This window comes from Canis lupus, chromosome 14 (genome assembly GCF_003254725.2).
Source record: "Canis lupus dingo isolate Sandy chromosome 14, ASM325472v2, whole genome shotgun sequence".
NCBI classification, from domain to species: domain Eukaryota; kingdom Metazoa; phylum Chordata; class Mammalia; order Carnivora; family Canidae; genus Canis; species Canis lupus.
The window spans coordinates 8,069,081-8,092,402 of NC_064256.1; the positions used below are offsets into that span (position 1 = coordinate 8,069,081).

Sequence of the window (23,322 nt, forward strand, 5' to 3'; positions counted from 1 at the left end):
TGACTCAGGAAAATGCTGAGTCTAAGTTATATTTTTGTGCCATGGATTTCTTTGGCAGGGAGGGAGGGAAACCTATGGACCTCTTCATAGAATAATGCCTTTGAGTATAACAAATTAAAACATACAGGATTGCAATTAAAAAGCCACTTATGCCCAGTTATTAAAATATTTTTAAAAGCCATCCAAATCAGGATATATAATATAAAATATTATAATATATATGCACATATATATTTACGTATATGTAAATATATATGTGCTTCTTTACTAACACACTAAATAGCAAGATCAAACAAAGGTCTAAAAATTGTAATTTTGGGCAGCCCGGGTGGCTCAGTGGTTTAGTGCCGCCTTCAGCCCAGGGCCTGATCCTAGAGACCCGGGATTGAATCCCACATCAAGCTCCCTGCATGGAGCTTGCTTCTCCCTCTGCCTGTGTCTCTGCACCTCTCTCTGTCTCTTATTAATAAATAAATAAAATATATTTTTTAAAAAATTAAAAAATAAAAATTGTCATTTCAAGGCAGTGATAGGAGTAAACAGTTATTTTGGAATTCCTGGTACAATTTTGATAGGAAAATATTTCTGATTTCTTTTGGTAATGAAGTCATAGATACACTAGTTTTACTGATTTGTTGCTTACATTCATATTAAAGGAAATGCTAAATTTGAGTTAGAGTTTAATAAAAAAGATGTGATTTTTTTCCCCGTCCAAATTCATGGACCCCGTGAGTACCTGGTTTCAGTCAATCATTTGGGTGGAGGAGAAAAGAACACCCTTTCCTAATCCCACATAACAGTTTGAAAGTGTCATCCAAATCTGGATAATAAGATATAAGAAGTCATGTGAAAGGCATGTGGGAAAGGACATTTTTGCTTTTAAAAAGAGAAGGCATAAAATAAAAAGCCTAATTTCTCCTGCCTTTGGAGATTAGTGTGTGTGTGTGTGTGTGTGTGTGTGTGTGTGTGTGTGCAATGTCTAGAGCTATGGCAACCATTTTGCAGCCAAGAAAAACACTTGTGGTCATGCTGAGAGAATGGCACAGCAGAAAAGATGGAAAGAACCAAGGTGTCCGTTCTGATATGGGGCCACTTCTCAGTTAAACCAACCCACCCTGGAGCTCCCTTACTTTGGGACTGACTTTATATAAGGTAATCAATCTCCTGCTTGGATATTCTATTACTTGCAGCATAAACCATCTATAGCCTAAACACCATGAGCCTTTTCCATGGTTACAGGTCATTTTACAACCTCCACAAAAAAACCAGGTAGGTGGATCCCCTAATATTTCCAAGGCATAGGATTGCTCTGTATCCCAAGCCCCTGTCTTTTGTCAGCCTCTCAGGCTCCTCAGTGTAGAGCAGAAGAGTTTTCTATAGTGTGATGGGACTGCTAATGGCAGGAGGGCTCTTAGTAAAGGATGCCACCCAGAGCATTGGCCTAGAGCTTTATTGTGGGTGCAACAACCTGTGTGGACAGGCAGAAGAATCAGGGTTCATGAACTCGGTCTACGAAAGAGGGCACAAGTGGTCCAGCACAACTATAAATGGACAGCCAGAAAGGCTAGGTTTCCAGGTTTTTAAGTGGTTCTGATTCAAATATCAGGGTGTATACCATTTCAGTTCTTTACAAGAGATTCTTTCCCTTTTTCTCCCTCAGCAGCCCACATCTACCTTCAGTTTCCATTCTATCATTGCATGAATTCCTCAATTCATAGCCATAAATCTGATAGAAAGCTTGGAGAAGACATCAGAGAGACTTTATAATCTCTGCTAATCCTGTAATCGGGAGCTAAACCCAGGACACAAGTGGATTTGCAAAAATAAGGATTTTGGAAACTCAAATGGCATTAGCAGGCCCCAGAGACAAATGTACACAACGAATGAATGAGATCCATCAATACAGAAACGGGCACATTCCTTCTACTCCACGTAAACCATGTAGAGAAAGGAAGAACTGAATGGGAAAAGGCTGAAGAGGAGAGTAAAGCCATCCCTTTTGAAGGTTCTCTTAACTGTAAATTTGGGAAGTAGGAGCAAGAAGAGGAATAAGAGGTCGGGGAAAGGAGGTAAAAAGGGAGACAAACCTCTATTCTAAGTGCTTTTTTATTATTTTCTTTGGGGCAAAAACAATGAGTGACTTCAGCAAGGTGAGAGCAAGGAAGGACAAATTTTTAAAAAGAAGCATCTTGCCTATACATGGGTCCCACATAGAAAATTCCTTGGTCACCAGTTTTCATGTCACTGGTTTTTAAAATTTCTGCTTATCTGACCTGCTTGGGGCTGGGGGTGAGGGGGTGTTTGCCACCCATGACAAGGGTCTCTGTGAGAGAAGCAGGGCTAGATAGGTCTACAAAGCCTATTTCTTCAGAGGCCTCCCTGTGTCTTTTTGGATGAGGCCTGAATAAATCTGTTTGTGCTACCCATCGGGGCAGCAAAGCTCCTCAACTGCACTAAGCAGAGAAGTGAATGACACACAAACCACTGGTGAAGGCAACATAGCACTGGAGATGGAAGCTGGGTCTGGGGGAAATGTTCCTTTAGCTGGATGGAAATATTTCCCTGGGTTTTCTTCTCCGAGCATCCAGATATGATGGCATTGAGTCTGTGGGTGAGTCCCTGGGTGGGGCAGCATCTGCTCCTTTTGGGGACCAAATGTTCCTTGGGAAAGGCTAAGTACAGGCCAGTGCAGGACACCCTACTCTGCTAGATTCTTGGCCCCACACAGAGCCTTTTTCAGGCCCATGGCTTTTCCTAGAGGTTTCTGAAAACAACAAAGTATTTGTTTGGTTACACCGTCCTACTTCATGGACACTCTTTATAAAGTGTTGCAATGTTTCATACATTATTTAAGATAGATAGACTAAAAGAATGGGCAACCATATTTTTTGATCTTATTTGTAGCCAAAGAGTTGGACATCAGGCCCTTTGTCAAAATATTCAACATAATTAGGGAAAATGAGATACAAAGGGGGTTTTAGCCCTGGCAAAGGAGACACCAACAGAGAAACCCTGCAGAACTGAAATGAAGGGGCAGGGATAACCGAAGTCACCTTTGAGATATGCCATGTAAGATAAAACTCAGCCGCTCTCTTGGTTTCTCCAACAAAGATGTAGCTTAATATGGAGATGTTTGGGAGGGGGTCTGTCAGAGACTGAGACAACCCCTCCCCTGCCTCACTTGCCAGTGCTATTGTGCTCTAGCTCACATGTGAGGCTTTAGAAAAATTCAATACCTACTTAATTCTTCTTCCCAGAAAACAGTATTTAATGAGAATGGTCTTGTTCACCTAAGCAAGTGAGTCAAGGTTATGTGTTTAGAAAACTCATTAATAACAAATAACATTCTTAAAGAGACAGACACTAGTGGAGACAGGAGCTGGCAGGGAGCCAGCTGAAAATGGGGTAAGGTTGTCCACAGTGGTAAAGGCCAGAGCTGGGCCTGGTCTATCAGAGTAGGAGCTCCTCTTGGTCTCAAGTTGACAAAGAATTTTACCCTGCAGCTCCCAGATACACAGCAGAGCGTCTTTTTCCTGTCCCTCTGCACATACAGAAGCAAAAGACTGCTTTAATTGGTCAGGAAATTGAGAAAGCTCAGGCCAACACAGGGTTCTGCTGGCTGATAGACAGTTGGACCAGTCGAGCACAGTGCTGCACATAGTCTATATCCTAGCTGAGGTTTCTGCCACAGAGAATTAGAATGTCCCAATTTGTTGGTTGGTTTTTTCATATTCATCTTTCACTTACTGTCTCATGTGCACACACATGGCCTTAAATAGATTCCATGGACTGGCATCTGGAGGCAGACTGCCAGAAGCCACAGCAGGAGGGAAGAAGCTGGAAGTTTCTCCATGTACCTGGGATCCCAAGATGGCCTCCTCTTGGGGAGGGATTCCGAGGGTTTGGTGCCAGCTCCAAAGCACCAAGTTGCTAGGCCAGAGGGGCCAGTTGAGGGGGTGTGGGGAGGGTGGGGTAGGGCAGGCAGCCCTACTCCAGCCCAGAGACTGCTCACTTACACAAAGAAACCTTTCAGAATTATTGGCTGACAGGGCTCCTAACAGACTCCCCCCACCCCGCCACGGTTTGTGCACTGAATACAAATCAAGCAGCCTCACTGGGCTGCCACACAAACTGGCCCAAATCACCAAGAAAATGATACAGAATGAAGGCTCTTCCCAGCCAGGCTGCCAGGGTCCAGATATTGTGATAGGTGGTTTCCAGATCCCCATCTCATCGCCCAACAAAAGTGTGGGCTTTAGCATCCCTCATCAGAAACAGCCATTTCAGTGTGCTGTCCTTCAGAGAAGTTTAAAATAGATCAGTGACAGGTTCATGAGAACACAGTTTACCGTTCTTGGCTGGTAGTGAGGCAAGAACTGAAAAAGTGGGGATTCATAGCCAGGGGGTGGCATTCTGAAGTAAAGGAGTATAAGTTTCAAGGTAGTCATGTTATTCTTGTATAGAAACAAACAAATCTACCTGTCAGTTCAGGCCAAATTTAGAATTGTGTGTGAGAGACAGTAAGTAAAAGAGAGAGAATATGAACATGAGCAGATCAATTGACCAACCAACCAACAAACTGAGGAATTCTAATTTTCTCTACACTTGCTAGAGGAGTGGAGGGTGCTAGCTTCTTTATTTGAAGTTCTTTCATCCCAAATTCTTCTAGATATAAAGGTGATTCCCACTAGAAGCATTTGCAGATAGAACTGCATTTAAAAACATAGACCAAGAGCAGGCTGGAGGCTGGGAAGATCTAACTCCTGAAGAGGCTCACATCACAATAATAAAGGAATGCAGCATCTAGGAACCTGGGTGTCAGCCAACCTACCAGTCAGTCCTTTGATGACTCATGGGGAAGCCAGTGGTGTGAGCTCCAGGCTGGTCTCCTGGTGTTCCCAATGCTGTATTCCTCTCCACTTCTAAGGCTAGAGAGCCTGTCCCTCTGCTCAAGGATTTTGAAGGGGCAGGGGGCACAGTGAAGATGCTCACAATGGCATCTAAGAGACAGAATTCAAGTTCACGTTTCCATTAGGATCCCTCCAATTCTACCTCTGAAGCTCCTTAGAGGAGATCAAAAGAACCCACAGAGCACTAGGCTGGTACTGGATGAAAAACTAATAAGGCCACACCAACTGGAACTAAGAAAACTCTAGCCGTAGCTGAAGCTGGAAGCATGAAACTGAAAACAACAAGTTTTGTGAGCCAGCTTGATGGCTACAGATGCTGAGCCACAAGAAACCGAATAGCAGATCAAGAAGGCTGGCAGAGAAGAGGTAGTGCCAAAATAGCACTGCCTATGAACTGAGGGGATTAGAGTGGCTTGGAGACCACACAAGAGATTCAAAAATAAACTGCAGAAAAGGACACAACAGGTTTCAAGCTAAATTGAACAGATTAAAACAGAGGTAGTTCCAACCTGAGCATACTTCTTAAAGTCAGAAATTCCCTAGGGTAAGTATAAAAAGTATGTTCTCAACTTGTTCATACTTTCTAAACTAAGTTTTTCCCTGGAGCAGTGAGCTGCTCCATAAAAGACCCTAGAATATTCCCAGGAAGATAGTTCAAAGCTATGGGACTGGAAAAAAAAAATTCTGTGACACACTCATAGTGGAATAAAATGGAGTCACCACATGAAGAAGCAGGTTCTCTCAAAGCAAAAGGGAAACGAAATTAATGATAAAGCTGGTGAAGGACCCAGGTGGCCTGGGCTCCCAATCAGGCTCACCACATAGCTCTTTGCCTTGTCTTGCCGGAGTGTTTTAAATTAAGAGTTTGTTGATGGAATTGTTTGTTCTTTAGGCATACAGAATTTGAAGACTGACAGCTAACAGAGATGAAGACCCTGCACAGAAGCTCTGGGCACCTCTCATTGCCCAGCTGGATGCCCACCAACTGTGCTATAGCTTAGGCACTCAGTGGGATATTTATAGTTGCCTTTATATTTACCCAGCTCTCCATAAAATGAGGTAATGGGGCGCCCTTTACTGCTGCTAGTGGTGATTGTCCTAACATTCTTTAATTAGCAAAAAGCGTTGGCACAGCCACTTTCAAAACATTTGATCTTACTGTCCCGGTGTTCCCTATTTCAGGCTCAACAACCCCCACTCCCTTTGGAGAAAATGCACTTTAACAAATTTGAAATTGACCGGCACGTGTGTACATGAGCACAGTTAAGTGTATCTGCGTTTCTCTACTCACTCTTCTGCTCGGTCCTCACACATCACAAACTGCCAAGAACCTGTGAGGCTTTGTAACTCTGTGAAACTCTCATGAATCTGTCCGTAAGGGGCTAGGAATTCTAAAAATTGAGGACTGGAGAAAACTTAAGGTCACTAGGATCCTCCTTAATTTTCCCAACATCAAAAGCAAAAAACAAAAAAACCCAAACCCTGGTGATTCCTCACCTATCTTTTCAAAGATTTATAGAGCAGGGCTAGGGCTATTGATATACGACTAGGGAAGCCTGAGCTCTTATTCACAAGGGCCAAAGAACATTCCTCTTTCCTCTGAAATAATTCACTATTATGATAGAGGTACTGGACATAAGATGGGAAGGGTGAAGGGCCTCTGCTTTCTTGGGGATGTGTAATAAACGAATAATCACATAAACAAGATAATTTCAGATAATGGTAAAAAAAAAGAACAAGAAAATAAAACCTGTAACATAATGTTACTGTGAGTGGTGGGGCTATTTTAAACAAGGCAGTCATGGAAAGCCTCTATGAAGAGACCTGTTCTGGAAGGAACAAACACCGGAAGAGTAGTGGAAGGACATTCCGGGTAGAGGACAGAGCCGAGGACCTAATAGGGAGAGAACTGGCTTACAGTATTCCAAGAGAAGAAAGCAGAGCAGTATAGCTTAAGTGGAAGAAATGAGGAAGATGGTAAAAATATGAGGGTAGAGGTGCAGGCAAGGCAATGATGGCTTAGGACGTGTGGTCCATGGTAAGCAGTTTGGTTATCAAGTTAATTATGAAGGGAAGACACAGGAGCATTTTAAGCAAATCAATAACAGTGTAATAAAATGTCACAAAGATCACTTTGGCAGCTGTGGAGAATACACTGTTGAGGGCAAGAGTAAAAAGCTACGCCTTTAAGAGGTAATTTCTTAGTTCTGAAGTAATATTCTGTGGTCATCTCTTATGTTTACATTAAGGGAAGCTGGGGAGAGGGTATATTTTTGATCTGTAAGTCAAGAAATTATCTAAAAAAAATTAACTGGTAAGAACAATGGAAACCACCTTATTATTGTTAATGGAGAATTAAAAGGTCTAAATCAGGTATGCTGCCAAAGACAGAGAAGTGTAGGGTGGGAGGAGGGGAAGGGAGAGGAAAAAAAAAAGGATCAAGAATCGACTTTGGATAAATTATTTCATTTCAACACTAGTTTCCATATGAAGAAATAATAGCTGCTGTGGTCACAATCTACTAATATGGAGTGTGTTTTCCCTTACTCCCTTCTTGTCCAAAAATACCACACAGTAATTATAGTTATGAATTCCACTTCATACATGAAGAATTTGAGCCTTACAGAAGTAACTTACATATGCAGTATGCAAAAGGCAGAACCAGGATTTGAACCCAGGCCTCTAACTCCAGAACACTTTCATAACGACCACTATAATGCCCCACTAGCACATGCGCAAGCACATGTATGTCTGCCTCCTCCTCCCGAGCTCCACACTATCTTATAGGAATCAGTTTGGGGGAAAACTTGTTTGGGTTTCTCCCAACCAAAATATGAATACATTTATACACACTGGCAAATCTGTGAAAAGGTTAACTATAGGCATGGACCCCTACGTAAGGATCCAATTTATGATGGCACATATGAATTGTTGAAAAGTCATTCTATGCATAACTCCCAGTCCCACATCTGAATTTGCTGGACTCTGATCTTAATGTGTCTCTTAGTCTTCAATGAACAGGAAGCTCAACATATATGTGACATAGTTATACTTGAGCCAGATTAGGTAGTAATGTCAAAAGGTACTTCTAGCATTACTGGTAAATGCTCGGGATAAAATACTGGCAAATGTTCGAAATAAAATCTAGAGGCCAGGTAAAGAGTGAGCAAATTACCAAGACAAGGGATCACGAGAAGCATAAGGCAAGCAACAGGATGCAGATGTTTCACGTTGATCTAGTCAGCCTGCCCCCTTCACTTGGCTCATGTGATCTGTCCTAGCTGCTGAGCTGACTGAGGGACAGACGGATTCCTTCCCTCCTGGGGGCTGTCCTGCTCCCATGCTGCTCCTCTCTACTTCTCAAGCACAGGCATGTGGAGGGGCACACTGCTGGCTGTCAGATGCACCCTTCCCTTCCGCTCCCTCTTAAGTGGCACCTCACAGCGGTTTATAATGTGGGCACTAGACAGATGTGAGATTGAACCTGGCTCTGGGATGCCTGGATGGCTCAGAAGTTAAGCCCTGCTTTCAGCTCAGGGTGTGATCCTGGAGTTCAGGGATGGAGTCTCACATCGGGCTCCCTGAGGAGAGCCTGCTTCTCCCTCTGCCTCTCTGTCTCTCATGAATAAATAAATAAAATCTCAAAAAAGGAAAAAAAGAAACCTAGCTGTCACTGTAGTAAGCTCAGTGAGCCCCAGAAAGGTTATGTCCATATCCTAATCCTGTGACTATGACCCTATTTGGAAAATGGGTCTTTGTGGATATGATTAAGTTAAGGATCCTGTGATGAATTCATCCTGGATTACCTAGGTGAGCCCTAAATCTAATGACAAGTGTCCTTATTAAGTCACAACGCAGAGAGAGAGAGAGAGAAAGAGAGAGAGAGAGAGAGAGAGAGAGAGAGAGAGAGGCAGAAGAGTCAACATGACCACAAAGGCAGAGATTGAAGTGATACAGCCACAAGTCAAGGAATGCAACAGTCACCAGAAGCTGAAGAGGGAAGGAACAGATTCTCCCCTAGGGCCCTTGGAGGGAGCATGGCCTTGCCATATTTTGCAATTCTAGCCTTCAGAACTGCGAAAATAAATTTCTGATGTTTAAGCCACAAATATGTGGTAATTTGTTATGACAGCCTCAAGAAACTACTACAGTCACTTACTAGTTAGTTCTGTGACCCTGAGAAAGCTGCTTAAATCCATCTGCAAAATGGGGACTCTAATGGTACCCACCACTCGAAAACTGTGAGGATTACATGGGCAAGGACACAGTGCCCCGTACCTGTGAACCCCAAGTAAATATTGCTGTTCACATCATTATTGTTACTGCTGTACAAAGGGAATTAAAGAGAAGGATAGAACACAAGAGCCTGTAGTGGGCCTGTGCACCTGCAGAGGTGAACATTTCTAAGGCTTCTGGCTGGACCTCGGGTCTGTTTGAACACAGAGGAGGTTGTGGCTAAAATGGGCACCAAACCGATTATTCCAAAAGAGGAGGCTGTGGGGAGCTTTGGGAGGTTTCTCCCTTTACTAAGGCCTACCAGCCCACAAAGAAATTTTAAGCCCCAGGAAACTAGCCTCAGGAGAGAGAAAGGCCCTTCTATTCTATAGTTTTTTCTGCCATTCTTATTAAGCATCTCGTCTCTTCTTTGCTGAGGTTTTTGCAAATTACTCTGGATGAGACCTGCAGAGAAAGGGCTTTTTTTTGTACACTTCCTTCTGATTTCCTTAAAGAACAGAATTCTTGGGGGTGGGGGAAGAAAAGTGGATTCTCAGGGCACTCAGAAGAGTAATTTTACAATACCTGGGTTCAAGGGATAAAACCCATTTCCTTTATGATCATGTATATACAGCAATGGTATAGCCACAGCTTCACTAAAGAATCACAGCCAAGAGGGGTGCCTAGGTGGCTCAGTTAGGTGTTTGCCTTTGGCTCAGGACATGATCCTGGGTTCGGAGATGGAGTCCCACAGCAGGCATCAGGCTCTGCTCAGCAGGAAGCCTGCTTCTCCCTCTCCCTCTGCCCCTCCCCACATTTATGCTCTGTCTCTCAAATAAAATAATTAAAAACTTTTTTTTAAAAAGGATCACAACCAAGAAAAATAACATTATTATTATTTTGCAATAGTGATTTTATCCATGAAAAACATCGTGATCGGTTGACCGTGTAGGGGTATTTGCATACATGGGGGAGAGTGAGAGATGCAAACATATGAGAGCTTGAGTGCACATGATGTGTTCTCTGCTTGGTTAAGAGGAGGTGACTATTTCCATATGGATGGTTTCTTATACTATTCTGTTGTTGCTAATTCACCAATCAACTGATGTCTTTCCTTCATTTGTGGAGGATAATTTCTGTACTATTTTTTTCTTTTCCTTTCTTCCTATTTCCCAAGTTCCTTTTCCACCCTTGCTCTTGTTCTGTTCTTTCCTCGAATGGAAGAGTAAAATCTATAAAAGTGGAAAAGGTGCTTGAGTAGAGGTTGGCAGCCCAACAGTACTGAAAATAGGAACTAGAGATTCAGAGCATATGTGATCTTCTTACCACTGGTGGATCTACCTTAAGGGACCAAAAGCCTATTGGAGGCCAAGATAACACTTGGCCAAAGATTATTCAGTCCTGGCAAACTCTATGAGGCATTATGGACATCTAGTGGCTGCTCGGAATAATGGCTCAGGGATGCACATCAGTGTAGGGAGTAGTCTAGCTCTGGGCTTTATCAGGAGCCCAATTATCCTGACTGAGTGAGGCGGTCCTGTGTCCCCTTACAGTCAGTTCCCTGGGTGACTATTTCTTTCATTTCTTATTAGGATTTCAAAGTCACTCAGAATGGCAGACTGGTTCTACTGAAGACCCATCTTGATCCCTGTCCAACAAAGTATAATGACAACACTGTATAAGACCACAGAAGACCATGGTCTTCAAGTTCCAGGCTTAAACATCATTACGCTGTCCTCCCGACCAAGGGGCAGAGCTCAGGAATGACAGACTCTATCAGTCAATCCTGTGGCTTTAGGTCAGTCACTATGCTTCTCTGAACTTCACTAATGACTCTGATGAGAGGCTGAGTCAATATACTCTCCAAGATACCTTTCACTTTAACATTCTGTGATCTATCAGCCTTTTTAGTAGCTGGGAAAACAAAGTGTGATCTACTCTGCTCTGGCACTGTGAATCTCTAGATTCAACTAAAGGAAGCATTCTCTTCAACTTTGTGGCTCATTTCCAAGTCTTGGCTACCATCCCAATGGATTAACCTTCTTCAAAGAGCTATGTATCTGAGAAGAGGTGGGAATCAGGGACTATGAAAGTCGGAGGGAATATTCTAGTCTACTTCCTTCAAATAAAGAAACCAGTGTTTGGAGCTGTTTTAAGATCTATAACAGGGATCCCTGGGTGGCGCAGCGGTTTGGCGCCTGCCTTTGGCCCAGGGCGCGATCCTGGAGACCCGGGATCGAATCCCATGTCGGGCTCCCAGTGCGTGGAGCCTGCTTCTCTTTCTGCCTCTCTCTCTCCATGCCTATCATAAATAAATAAATCTTAAAAAAAAAAAAAAAAAAAGACCTATAACATTGTCTAGCCAGTGTCAAAAAGGAGACTAGAACACAGGTATCCCAACTTTAGGGCAGGTACCAAGTTGCTGACAAAAACCTTGCCTAATCACTGGCTGGCTTCTTCAGTTCTCTCTGGCTTTATCATAGCAGTCTCTCTATGCAAAACCACAAGTGACAACATTCTTGAGCCAGTGCTTCCTCTTACTCTTCCTCTCAAAGTTTAAGCTTTCCTCTTTGTTTCTTGGTTGTACCACTCCAAATCAAGGAAGCTGTCAGAACCAGGGGCTGAAGAGCAATGGATGACGGCTAGACATTCAGGCTCTGGGGTTAGAGATCTTAGGGCCACTTTCAGTTCAAAAGGACTGTGGGGCGCCATGGCTCTACAGCCTCATCAGTCAAGCCTATATCTTCTGTGGTGCTCTCTCGGCTTAGCCAGCCTCCAGAGGGCAAAGCAGTCCCATCTAGAACTCCATGGGCTTCACCAAACTTGGGCTTATTCATGGTCATCAATCATTCACAAATATTTACTGGGAGACAACCTCATTATTAAGTACTGGCTGGATCCAAGGCAGCCCACCCTTCCATCCACCTATACCATAAGGGGGCATAACCTTTCATTTTCAGTGCCTGGAGTGAACAGATGGGGTCTGAGTTTGCCTACATTGGCAGGAAACCGTCTGGGCAGAGTCCCTCTGTTGCCTGAAGAGGTGAGGGCAGCCATACCCCAGTGTACCATCACACCCTGGCCGGGGTGTCCTCTGGCATTCTACCAGCCTGATGCCATTTGTGGCAAGGAGAAGAACCACTCACCAGTAAGCTTCTGATTTTCCTCCATAGTTCCCTGTCAGGATAGGATTACATTCCCCGGATCTATAAGATGGTAGGGTTCTGCTTGAACCTGATGACGTGCAGATGGGGCTTCAGCCAGGAAAGCAAAAGGAGCCACTGCAGAGCCCAGATAAAGCCTAGTATCAGGGTTTAACTTATCTCCCCTTCTCTCTCATTCTTTCTCTTGATGAATCATTGTGAATAAAACAAGTTAAAGGATGTATTTTCTCAGTTCCTCCACTCCTACCCTTTGTTCTGTTTATTTCTCACACACCTGTCACTGAACTTTTTTATACAGCCTTTCCCTCCCTTTGCTTCTGTCATTTACTCTCTGCAACGTAGACACAATGGACATTTTTGTTAGTGATGAAAACACTGGGCTCAGGGTGAGAAGACTGGATTGAAATGCTGGCTCTGCTGCTTTGAGGATGTATGACCTTAAGTGTGTTATTTGCCTGCATGAGCTCAGTATCTCCATCTGTAAAATGGAGGAAACTATGGCAATTGCTTCACTGAATAAGCAAAGATTAGACAAGAATACAGATAAATTATCTCTCTCTCTCTCTCTAAATATCCTTGTAAATGACTTTTTGAGGTGGAGGAATGAAACCTGAATTCTCATCAACTGGGAACAAACTGGAGAATTACTTCCATGCCCAAGTTTCTTTTTTTTTTTTTAAATACAGTTTTTCTTTTTATTTATGATAGTCACACACACACACAGAGAGAGAGAGAGAGAGAGAGGCAGAGACACAGGCAGAGGGAGAAGCAGGCTCCATGCACCGGGACCCGACGTGGGATTCGATCCCGGGTCTCCAGGATCGCGCCCTGGGCCAAAGGCAGGCGCCAAACCACTGTGCCACCCAGCGTTCCCCATGCCCAAGTTTCTATACATCTGCAATCTGCCAGGGTTCACATCTTGGCTCTGCCATTTACTATGTAACTTTAGGCAGCATATTAACGATTAAAGTTGTTGTTATTTGACTGCAAAGGCAGGATCAAAATGTCTCAGTAATCAATGGGGAATCCAGCTTGCCTACCGTGGAACTGTTTCCAGGAATTCAAGAATTCCCTGGCATATTTAAGGGCATATTCCCTGCCCAGGTTACTGGGCAGCAGACAATCCTGAGACACAGGGGTGGTAGAATGCAGAGAGCTGAGAAATCCAGGACCGCCTCATTCCTCAGCATTAGCCCATACACAGGCAGAGGGGGGTGGTTTATCTAACAGGCAAGCTTGCCAAGGTGGAAGGGTGGGGCACGAGGGAGGAGTCTGGTGGCAGTCCCTGAAAAGAAGCAATACTAGACCAGTGCCATATTCTAGGGCTTTCCAGGGCTTAGCCACAGATGGCTCCACCCCCACTAGGCAGAGAAAAGGGCACTCTTTTTCTGGGGTGGGAAAAGGCTGACCTAGTCTGGGTTCTCCTACACGGGTCTGTGAAATGCCCCAGGGTGTCGCTTCACCAGCAGTGAAAGCAGGTTGCTATGCAGTACTTCTCGGGAGATCCAGCAACAAAGGGGAGCTAGTGAAGCCCTCTGGCAGAAGACTTGAGACCCATCCTACTCCAATTCTCCCGGCTTAGCGAGGGGAAAGGGCGACACAGGACTGCCAAGGAGTGAGAAGTGGTTGAGGCTGAGGCTCCCTGAATGAATGGGTTCTCCAGTGGTTTCTGGGAGTTCACCTCAAACCCTCCTGCAGGCCGCTGTGTTGTCCCAGGCTGTCACTGCCCGGGCTCCTCACACCTGGGCTTTTCTTCCACTGTTTGCCTTCTCTGTAACCCTCATTAAAACAAGAACGACAACAACAAACTGCCATTTAAAAGTTAAAACCGAGAAGGGGTAAGGAAATTTGCAAGGGAGGAGGCAGGACGAGGCACCGATGCTGCTGCTGCGGAGCCCAGGCTCTCGGTCCTCTGGCTCCAAGCAGCCCCGGCCGCCCCCGCGTCCCCACCGCGCAGCTCCGAACTCGCGTATGCTGCCCGGGCCGCGCGGCCAGGCGCCCGTCAGCAGTCGGCGGGGGGAGGATGACGCGGTCCGGACGGGAGGCCAGCCAACTGCAGCAGCCCCGTCGCGCCACCAGCTTCCCAGTCCGGAGCCCACCGCGTCCCGAGCCAGAGGGGGCCCGGCGCCCGGGGGCGGGGCGGGGCACCAGCCACGGTCTCTCCCGCAGCAGCCCCGCCGCTCCAGCCTATCAGCAGCCGCCCGGCGGCTCCCTCGGCCGGACCAAAATAGCTGCGAACGCCTGCGACTTGCGCGCGGCCCCTCACTTGACGCTCACTCCGGCTCGCCGGCCCGGCTCGCTCGCCCGCTCCGCTCCCCTCGTCTAGAGGGGGCGGGGAGGAAGTGCCGGGGTGGGGAGAGAGAGGAAGGAGGAAGGAAGGGAGGAAGGGAGGGAGGGCGGGAGGGAGGAAGGAAGGAAGGACGGGAGGGAGGGAGTCGGACGGACGGAGGCGCGAGCTCGGAGCTGGGGCTGCGCGGCGCTGGAAGGCGCCGGCGTTAACCCCTCGAGGGCAGGCGGCGGAGGGGGAGCGGTGTTAATACATAAGAGCACTGCATCACGCTAATCTTCTCCCCAGAACACTATGCGTCAGCAGTACATTCACGTTCTGACTGAAGGACAAAAGGATGAGAGAGCAGTCTGCGTGGCTGCTGCCTGCAACACCGCGAGCCCGGCGCGAGGAGGAGACGGTGGGCGCCGAGCGCAGGGGCCCCGCTGCTGCCGCCGCCGCCGCCGCTAGCAAGCGCGGACCATGTTCTGGAGCTCCGGAGCGTTCCCCGCAGCCGCGACCCCCGCTGCTCACGCCGCCGCCGCCGCCGCCGCCGCCAGCGCTCGGGCCGCTGCAGCAGTCCGCAGGCGGCGCAGCCTCTGAAGGCGCCGCGAGCCGAAGCCCGGAACTCGCTCCCTCAGCACAGAGCCGGAGCCGGCGGCGCGCCGGGGGCCCGGCTGCGGCGGGCGGCGGCGGGCGGTTGCGCGCCACCAGGGGCTGTGGCCGCTGCCGCCGCCGCCGCCGCCGCCGCCGGACCCGCGCCCGCCCCCGGACTCCCTGAAGGGGCCTTGCGGTGCGGGCGCGACCCGGCCGCCGCGCGCTTCCCCGGGCAGCGGACCTGGTCCCCGCGCTGCCTCCACGCCGCTGACCCTCAAGGGGCTTGGACGGACTGCTGCTCCTCGCGCCGGCAGACGGCGAATTGGGAAACTGAGCCCAGTTTCGGTCTTTTTAACCCTTAAGAGAAGAGGCGAGGAGAGAAGGGGGTGTGTGTCTGGGGAGGGCGAAGGAGCCGCGCACACCACCTCTTAACTCTCACGGCTGCAGCAGCTGCCTCCGGCCGGGAGCCGCCGACACACGGAGAGGGGGCAGCGCACGCAGCGGCAGCGGCAGCGGCAGCGGCAGCTGCTGGCGAGCGAGCGAGCGAGCACGGCCTGGGAGGCTTCAGGGTGCCCCTCAGCCCCGCCGGGTGGCAGCCGCGGGAGCGGGCCGGGGGCGCCGGAGGCAGGCTCCGGCGATGAAGCGGCTTCCCCCGTGGCTGGTGCGAGCCGGTGCCAGGGTCCAAGGACAAAGCGGCGAAGCGCTGGTGGCGCCGCTCCTCGGGCTGAGGGGGGGGCATGCACCTGCATAGCCCGCCGGGCCTTGGCTCTCCCCCGCGCGCCTCAACGCCTCAACTCCGCCGCTTCGTCGTAGCCTGCTCCGGATTTACTAGAAGCCATTTTGTCTCCCCCACCCCTCCCCTCCCCTCCCCTCCCCTCCCCTCTGCCCTCCCCGCCCCCTCGACTTCCCCCTTTTGTTAATTAAAACTAAGAAGTAAGAATGGCAACGACGTGGCCGGCTCCGGTGGAGAACGCTTAAGGACACCACGCCAATCCCTTCCTTCCGAGGTAGGTGACAGCGACTGGATGGGGATGGTTGCCACGGGGGAGAGAAAGTCTCAGCTCTCTGAGGGGTTGCCTTGAGGGGGCTGGAGACGCTGGCCACGCTGTCGTTGGGCATGTTTTTTTCCGCCGGTCTGCTCGTCTCTCTAATCGCCCCCTCCCCACCTCCTTCTCCAGATGGAAAGAGGAGCTCCTAGCTCATTTAAGCCGGGGTAGGGCTGGTTCTCCTTTCCGAGCCAAAATCCCAGGCGATGGTGAATTATGAACGTGCCACACCATGAAGCTCTTGTGGCAGGTAACTGTGCACCACACCTGGAATGCCGTCCTGCTCCCCGTCGTCTACCTCACGGCGCAAGTGTGGATTCTGTGTGCAGCCATCGCCGCTGCCGCCTCTGCCGGGCCCCAGAACTGCCCATCCGTTTGCTCGTGCAGTAACCAGTTCAGCAAGGTGGTGTGCACCCGCCGGGGCCTCTCCGAGGTCCCTCAGGGTATCCCCTCCAACACCCGGTACCTCAACCTCATGGAAAACAATATCCAGATGATCCAGGCCGACACCTTCCGCCACCTCCACCACCTGGAGGTCCTGCAACTGGGCAGGAACTCCATTCGGCAGATCGAGGTGGGGGCCTTCAATGGCCTGGCCAGCCTCAACACCCTGGAGCTGTTCGACAACTGGCTGACAGTCATCCCCAGCGGGGCCTTTGAGTACCTGTCCAAGTTGCGGGAGCTCTGGCTTCGCAACAACCCCATAGAAAGCATCCCCTCTTATGCCTTCAACCGGGTGCCCTCCCTCATGCGCCTGGACTTGGGGGAGCTCAAGAAGCTGGAGTATATCTCAGAGGGCGCTTTTGAGGGACTGTTCAACCTCAAATACCTGAACTTGGGCATGTGCAACATTAAAGATATGCCCAATCTCACCCCCCTGGTGGGGCTGGAGGAGCTGGAGATGTCAGGGAACCACTTCCCTGAGATCAGGCCTGGCTCCTTCCATGGCCTAAGCTCCCTCAAAAAGCTATGGGTCATGAACTCACAGGTTAGTCTGATTGAGCGGAATGCTTTTGATGGGCTGGCCTCACTTGTGGAACTCAACTTGGCCCACAATAATCTCTCTTCTTTGCCCCATGACCTCTTCACCCCACTGAGGTACCTGGTGGAGTTGCACCTACACCACAATCCCTGGAACTGTGATTGTGACATTCTGTGGCTAGCCTGGTGGCTTCGGGAGTACATCCCCACCAATTCTACCTGCTGTGGCCGCTGTCATGCTCCCCTGCACATGCGTGGCCGCTACCTGGTGGAGGTGGACCAGGCCTCCTTCCAGTGCTCTGCCCCCTTCATCATGGATGCACCTCGAGACCTCAATATCTCTGAGGGTCGGATGGCGGAACTTAAGTGTCGGACTCCCCCTATGTCCTCCGTGAAGTGGCTGCTGCCCAATGGGACAGTGCTCAGCCATGCCTCCCGCCACCCAAGGATCTCTGTCCTCAATGACGGCACCTTGAACTTTTCCCACGTGCTGCTCTCAGACACTGGGGTATATACATGCATGGTGACCAACGTGGCAGGTAACTCCAACGCCTCGGCCTACCTCAATGTGAGCACGGCCGAGCTCAACACCTCCAACTATAGCTTCTTCACCACTGTCACAGTGGAGACCACCGAGATCTCACCTGAGGATACAACGCGCAAATACAAGCCTGTTCCTACTACATCTACAGGTTATCAGCCGGCATATACCACCTCTACCACGGTGCTCATTCAGACCACCCGTGTGCCCAAGCAGGTACCCGCAACAGACACCAATGATAAGATGCAGACCAGCCTGGATGAAGTCATGAAGACCACCAAGATCATCATTGGCTGCTTTGTGGCAGTGACTCTGCTAGCTGCCGCCATGTTGATTGTCTTCTATAAACTTCGGAAGCGGCACCAGCAGAGGAGTACAGTCACAGCCGCCCGGACAGTTGAGATTATCCAGGTGGATGAAGACATCCCAGCGGCGGCGTCTGCAGCAGCAACAGCAGCTCCATCCGGTGTATCAGGTGAGGGGGCAGTAGTGCTGCCCACAATTCATGACCATATTAACTACAACACCTACAAACCAGCACATGGGGCCCACTGGACAGAAAACAGCCTGGGGAACTCTCTGCACCCCACAGTTACCACAATCTCTGAACCTTATATAATACAGACCCATACCAAGGACAAGGTACAGGAAACTCAAATATGACTCCCCCTCCCCCCAAAAACTTATAAAATGCAATAGAATGCACATACACACACACACACACACAAGACAGCAACTTTTGTACAGAGTGGGGAGAGACTTTTTCTTGTATATGCTTATATATTAAATCTATGGGCTGGTAAAAGAAACAGATTATATTAAAATTTAAAAACAAAAAGTTAAAACAAAACTATTTTCTAACTTGTAAGTTCTATTTAAAGGGGGAGTGGGGTTCTTGGGAACGTTGTGGGGCAGAAGCCACAAGTCAACTTGCTATGATGCCAGAAGGGATTTCTGATCTAAGGTTGAAACTAAGATGAACTAAAACAACAAACATCCCTAAAGAGGCAGGGTGTGGGCTGCTGAGGGGTGCGGATGGGGTGGGGGGCAGACGGTCATTTTTTAGAAGATGCTTCATAGCATACAGGACTACCCATTTCTAGAGACACCTTTCTTAAGCTGAGAGCTGTCTTTGCAAATTTCTCTTATTTTAAAAATACAAAAAAAAAAAAAAAAAAAAAAAAGAAAAAAAAAAAGAAAGAAAGCACCAAGAATTTGTACTGTGCTAAGTGTTGCGAGGCAATAATTTTTTTTTTCATCAGAGGCCAAGGGGAAGATAGACGTGTAAATGTATTTTAAACAGGAAAACCACCAAACTTCAAGTGACTCCTTAAAGGGGCTCAGTCCTTCCGTCTGTCTGTGTGCACAAGTCTCCTTGGTTTGTGCACTGGGACACGCGTGCGACCCGCCTGACAGCGCACCTCAGGAGGGAGCAGAGAAGGAAGGGAGCTGGCGTAGCTCTGAAATGCTTTCCCACTGCACCAGATTCCTGCAGATGGGTTTAACCCACTCTCTGCAAGGCATGTGTCTATTCAGGGTTTCCCTTGAGGGAGGAGGCCCCTGAAGGGGGTGCGGCAGCAGAGGGGGGACAGGAAAGGAGAGCAGGAGCAGACAGAATGGATTCATAGGAGGCCAGAGATTAGCATTGTGCTATGTCCACCTGTTGTTCCTGGTATCTGACAAATGATTGTAGACAATGATGGCATTTTACGATTTTGCTTTTTATAAAGATTTTGTTTGTTTTAAGGTGGAGAAGGAAGAGAGGCTGGGATTGGGGAGCTTGGGGGAGTGGAAGCTTTTCTCATGCTTGTGATTTGGTGACTATTCTAAATGCTGATTCATTAGGGATTATTACAGCTGATGTCAACTGGTTGTGGCGGTGGGGTGGGGGCAAAACACGGGTGGAGAGAGTAAAAGGGCACAGGCTCATTTAAAGTACGATGAAGCCTTGAATCAACAGGATGGTTCACAAAAAAGATGTGAGATACACAGTTAAAACAAAAGTGATACACATGCACACGAGAAGTGAGTTCTGCAAGGAGTCCTGTTGAATGTAGCGGAATGGGGGGAAGGCTTCCCTCTTCCAGGCCTACCTCAGGAGGAGGTGGAGGAGAAAGGGAAGGGTGTGGGTGGTGAAGGCAGAGATCTCTGTTATTCTGGTCCATTTAATGCTGTAACTTCTTTCATTTATTATTTTAGCTTTAAAAAGAAATAAAGGGTTCAGATTTGAAAGGGGTGGGATGGGTGGGGTGGGGAATGCCAACAAAAGAACACTGATTGTAATGTGAGAAAAGTGTATTTTTGTATTTTAATAAATATTGTTCAATTTTTACTTCAATGTCCCTAAAGGGTTAAATTGAATAAGATCCTATAGGTTCTTACAAGCATCAACCAAGTCTTTTCTACTTAAAGATAAAAAGGGGAGGGGAGGGGAGAGGTAAAACCGGAGGGGAAGACAATGTGAAAAATGCTAAAGCTGTCAACAATCTTTCCTTAGCTTAAATAAAAGCACCCCAATATTAGTGCACCTTCCATAAGCTAAGTGTGTTGGTACCTGGCTTTGTTGGGGCTAGAACCAAATTCCTGATGCCCTGGAAAAGCAGGGGAAATGGGTCAGCCTCAGATCCTGGGACCAGGCCAGAAGTTAAATGCCACCTCAGCAGAAGCTGCTGGTCAGGCAGCACCGGCTCTACCCAGGGACCCTAGGGGACCTGGATTTAAGAGGTCTGCAGCAATGCTGTTTGGCTTCAATTTCCCACAGGCACTGTTCCTTCCGTTCTCTGGGAGCCAAATAGCCAAACGCGTCTTGGTGGTGGTGGGTATCTGTCTCCTGATGCTTCCCCAGTGATAATGTCCAGGGAGGCTGCATGAACTGGGATCCTGCGTCTCTTCAGCGCTTTTATACTACTGCAGGGAATCGGGACTGAGTGGGTGTGATCTCTCTGGCACTGAACAAGGAGAGAAAGGCAGGCAGCACTTTGCAGCAGCTGGCTAAGAAAGGGCCAATTCTTAATCCCCTGGGCATATACATGTCATTTCTGGGTATCAGTGTGTGTGGCAGCATGCACGCATGGTGCACAATTAGAAACCGCCACTCACATTTCTGGGCTCTGAATATATATTTCTCTCTGTCTCTCCTTTACCAGCTTACCCCCAATACGACAAGGAAACTGCAGCAGAGTAAAGGGTGGGACTTGGCCAGGACCAGCTGAAGAAAGGATGTGGGGCCGATTTGCTCACGCCTCTGCTTTTGTGACAGCTACTTGGATAGTTAGGGATTATACAGTCACTCTGGAATGAAGAAGTGTCTGTGGCTGTACCAGAGGTCTGAGGGGAGGGATATAGAAATGGTCTCAAAACATTCCTGGGAAAGAGTCCTAAGGACAAATGCATGTGTCCTGGGGGCTGAGCACGTTGCCATATTGGGATCTGAGGGAGAAGTGCTTTCCAGAAGGAAGATGAAAGAAGGTGGGGGAGACTGAGAATATGGTTCCTGGGTATAAGCGGCCTTAGAGCTGCAAGGGTAGTTTGCTTTCCCCACTGGGCCCACTCCTTGACCTGGGCAGTATTGCAGGTTGTAGAGTGGCAGGGCTCCACTGCCATAATGTTGGGTATATCCTCTTTTGTAGCAGGCACTTGGGACAGCTTTTCAGAGAGGAGTCCCAGGAGCACCGAGAGTACAGCCTTTCATGCCGTGTTGGTGACTCATCCTCAGGCCTGGTGGCCAAGCTATAGGATTTGTTACTTGAGAATGGGACATGGGTTGGTAGCTCTTCAGGGGAGTAGCTGGAGCAACACATTAGAGGGAAAGACCGCTGCTGATTATATGCAGTTAGAGAATTTTCATTAGAGAATTTTTTAAAGGACATGAAAGATCATTTATTTAGTCTAGAGGTGGGACTGAAACCCAGATCTCCAGACTCCCAGGTCAATGTGCCTTCCTCACTCAGGCTCTTCTGGGCCTTTAAGAACCCAGTTCTTTCCTGGCTGATATGCAGTGAAAATGGGACCTTCCTACAGATACTGCTGTGTTCTCTTCTTAGTGGTGCTCAAGCTCCTTCAGGACTGGCTCTATTGCCCTCTCAGGACTGACCAGAGTTCTTACCACAGGGGTCCCACACAGCTGGCCCAAGGGCCATGTGTGCTCACTAAGGACTGCACATAACAGCTTCTGATTCTGAGGTTCAATGGCAGACAGCTGCCAGAGAAAGGGTGACCTAGGTAAGCAGGGTATTCACAAAGGGAAAGGTAGCTTGGCCTTCTCCCAGACCTCAGCCTTGGAAGCTTTGCAGAGTAGAGGAGTGGCGGAGGTCTTAAAGGGTCTTAAAGGACTGATCAGTTTAAGTTCTCCATAATGGAATGGTTTCTGCTTATTTGGCTCAACAATGAGACTACTGGGGGAGGCTCCTTAACTCCTCTCCTCCACTAAACCTACCCCAGCCCCAGTCCTTCAAGTGCCATGCTGAGGCTGCCATTCCCATAATCTGCTCTAGGCCTTTTATCACTCTCTAGTGTTGTGCTGCATCTTTTTATCAAAGGAAGGAGAGTAGACCGGACACACTTTCAAGGCCTAGAGACATTAGCTTTATCATGGCTGTTTATCATGTTGAGGCCAGCAACTTGCTGGGTGGAACAATGTAGTAAAGAGTCCCTGGTAAGACAATTCCTGTTGTTGGTGGGGGAAGAGGTCCAGAATCCATGACCATTAATAGTAAAGATAAAGAGCTCTGGCTTACTTCTATGGAGATGGACATCAACTAGGAGAGGGCTGAGGGGGCCTTACACAGCCCAGACTACTACCTGAGAGGGCCAAAGCCCACAATTAAGGCCCCAACATTTTACTGCAACAAAGCAGCAGGGGATTAAAATTAGAGGAAAAGAAAGAGAGAGAGAGAGAGAGAGAGAGAGAGAGAGAACATTTATATCCAAACATATGTCTGATTTTATCTCCTCTGCTGGCACTCAGCACTCCATGCCATCGGCTAATGCAGGCACTGTTCACGCCATTTCTAAATCCTGCCTCAGCTGAACTGCAAAGGCAGCTTTTGGCTCAAAAGCACCTCTCCTGGTCTCTATCATTCAGAAAATACCCTTTACACCTGAGAGGGTGAAAATGGTTTGGGCTGTAGATTAAGGTTGTTTTCATCTTTGTTTTTTTTTTTTTTTCATCTTTGTTTTAAATTAAAATGAAGTGAGACGTCTGGGTGGCTGCCTTTGGCTCAGGGCGTGATCTTGGAGTTCCGGGATGGAGTCCCGCATCGGGCTCCCTACCTATATGGAGCCTGCTTCTCCCTCGGCCCATGTCTCTGTCTCTCTCTTTCAGGAATAAATAAAACTTTTTAAAAAATTTTATAAAAAAAAAATAAAAAAATAAATTAAAATGAAAAATTGTTTCTTGGAACAGGAATAAATGCTTCAGGAACCAGATCAGTGAAACATACATATTTGCAAAGCAACACAGCACAGTGCTTTCAAGTATAGACTTTGGATCTGGTCTTTTGGGTTGAATCTCAGCTCCATCGCTTACTACCTGTGTGACAAATACTCAGTTTATTCATATGTAAAATGGACATAGTAGTATCTGCACTGCACCACCTCATAG

At 47.9% G+C, this 23,322-nt stretch overlaps 2 protein-coding genes across 3 annotated transcripts in view; one reads left to right on the forward strand and one right to left on the reverse strand.

Annotated features, from left to right (window-relative positions):
- SND1 (staphylococcal nuclease and tudor domain containing 1) overlaps positions 1-23,322 on the reverse strand; it is a 420,776-nt gene that overhangs the window by 43,277 nt on the left and 354,177 nt on the right. The window lies entirely within an intron of this gene.
- LRRC4 (leucine rich repeat containing 4) lies at positions 15,304-18,924 on the forward strand. The gene is made up of 2 exons (XM_025471558.3): positions 15,304-16,159; positions 16,331-18,924. Exon 2 carries the CDS (start codon positions 16,431-16,433, stop codon positions 18,381-18,383), a length of 1,953 nt encoding a protein of 650 aa, XP_025327343.1. The 5' UTR covers positions 15,304-16,159; positions 16,331-16,430; the 3' UTR covers positions 18,384-18,924.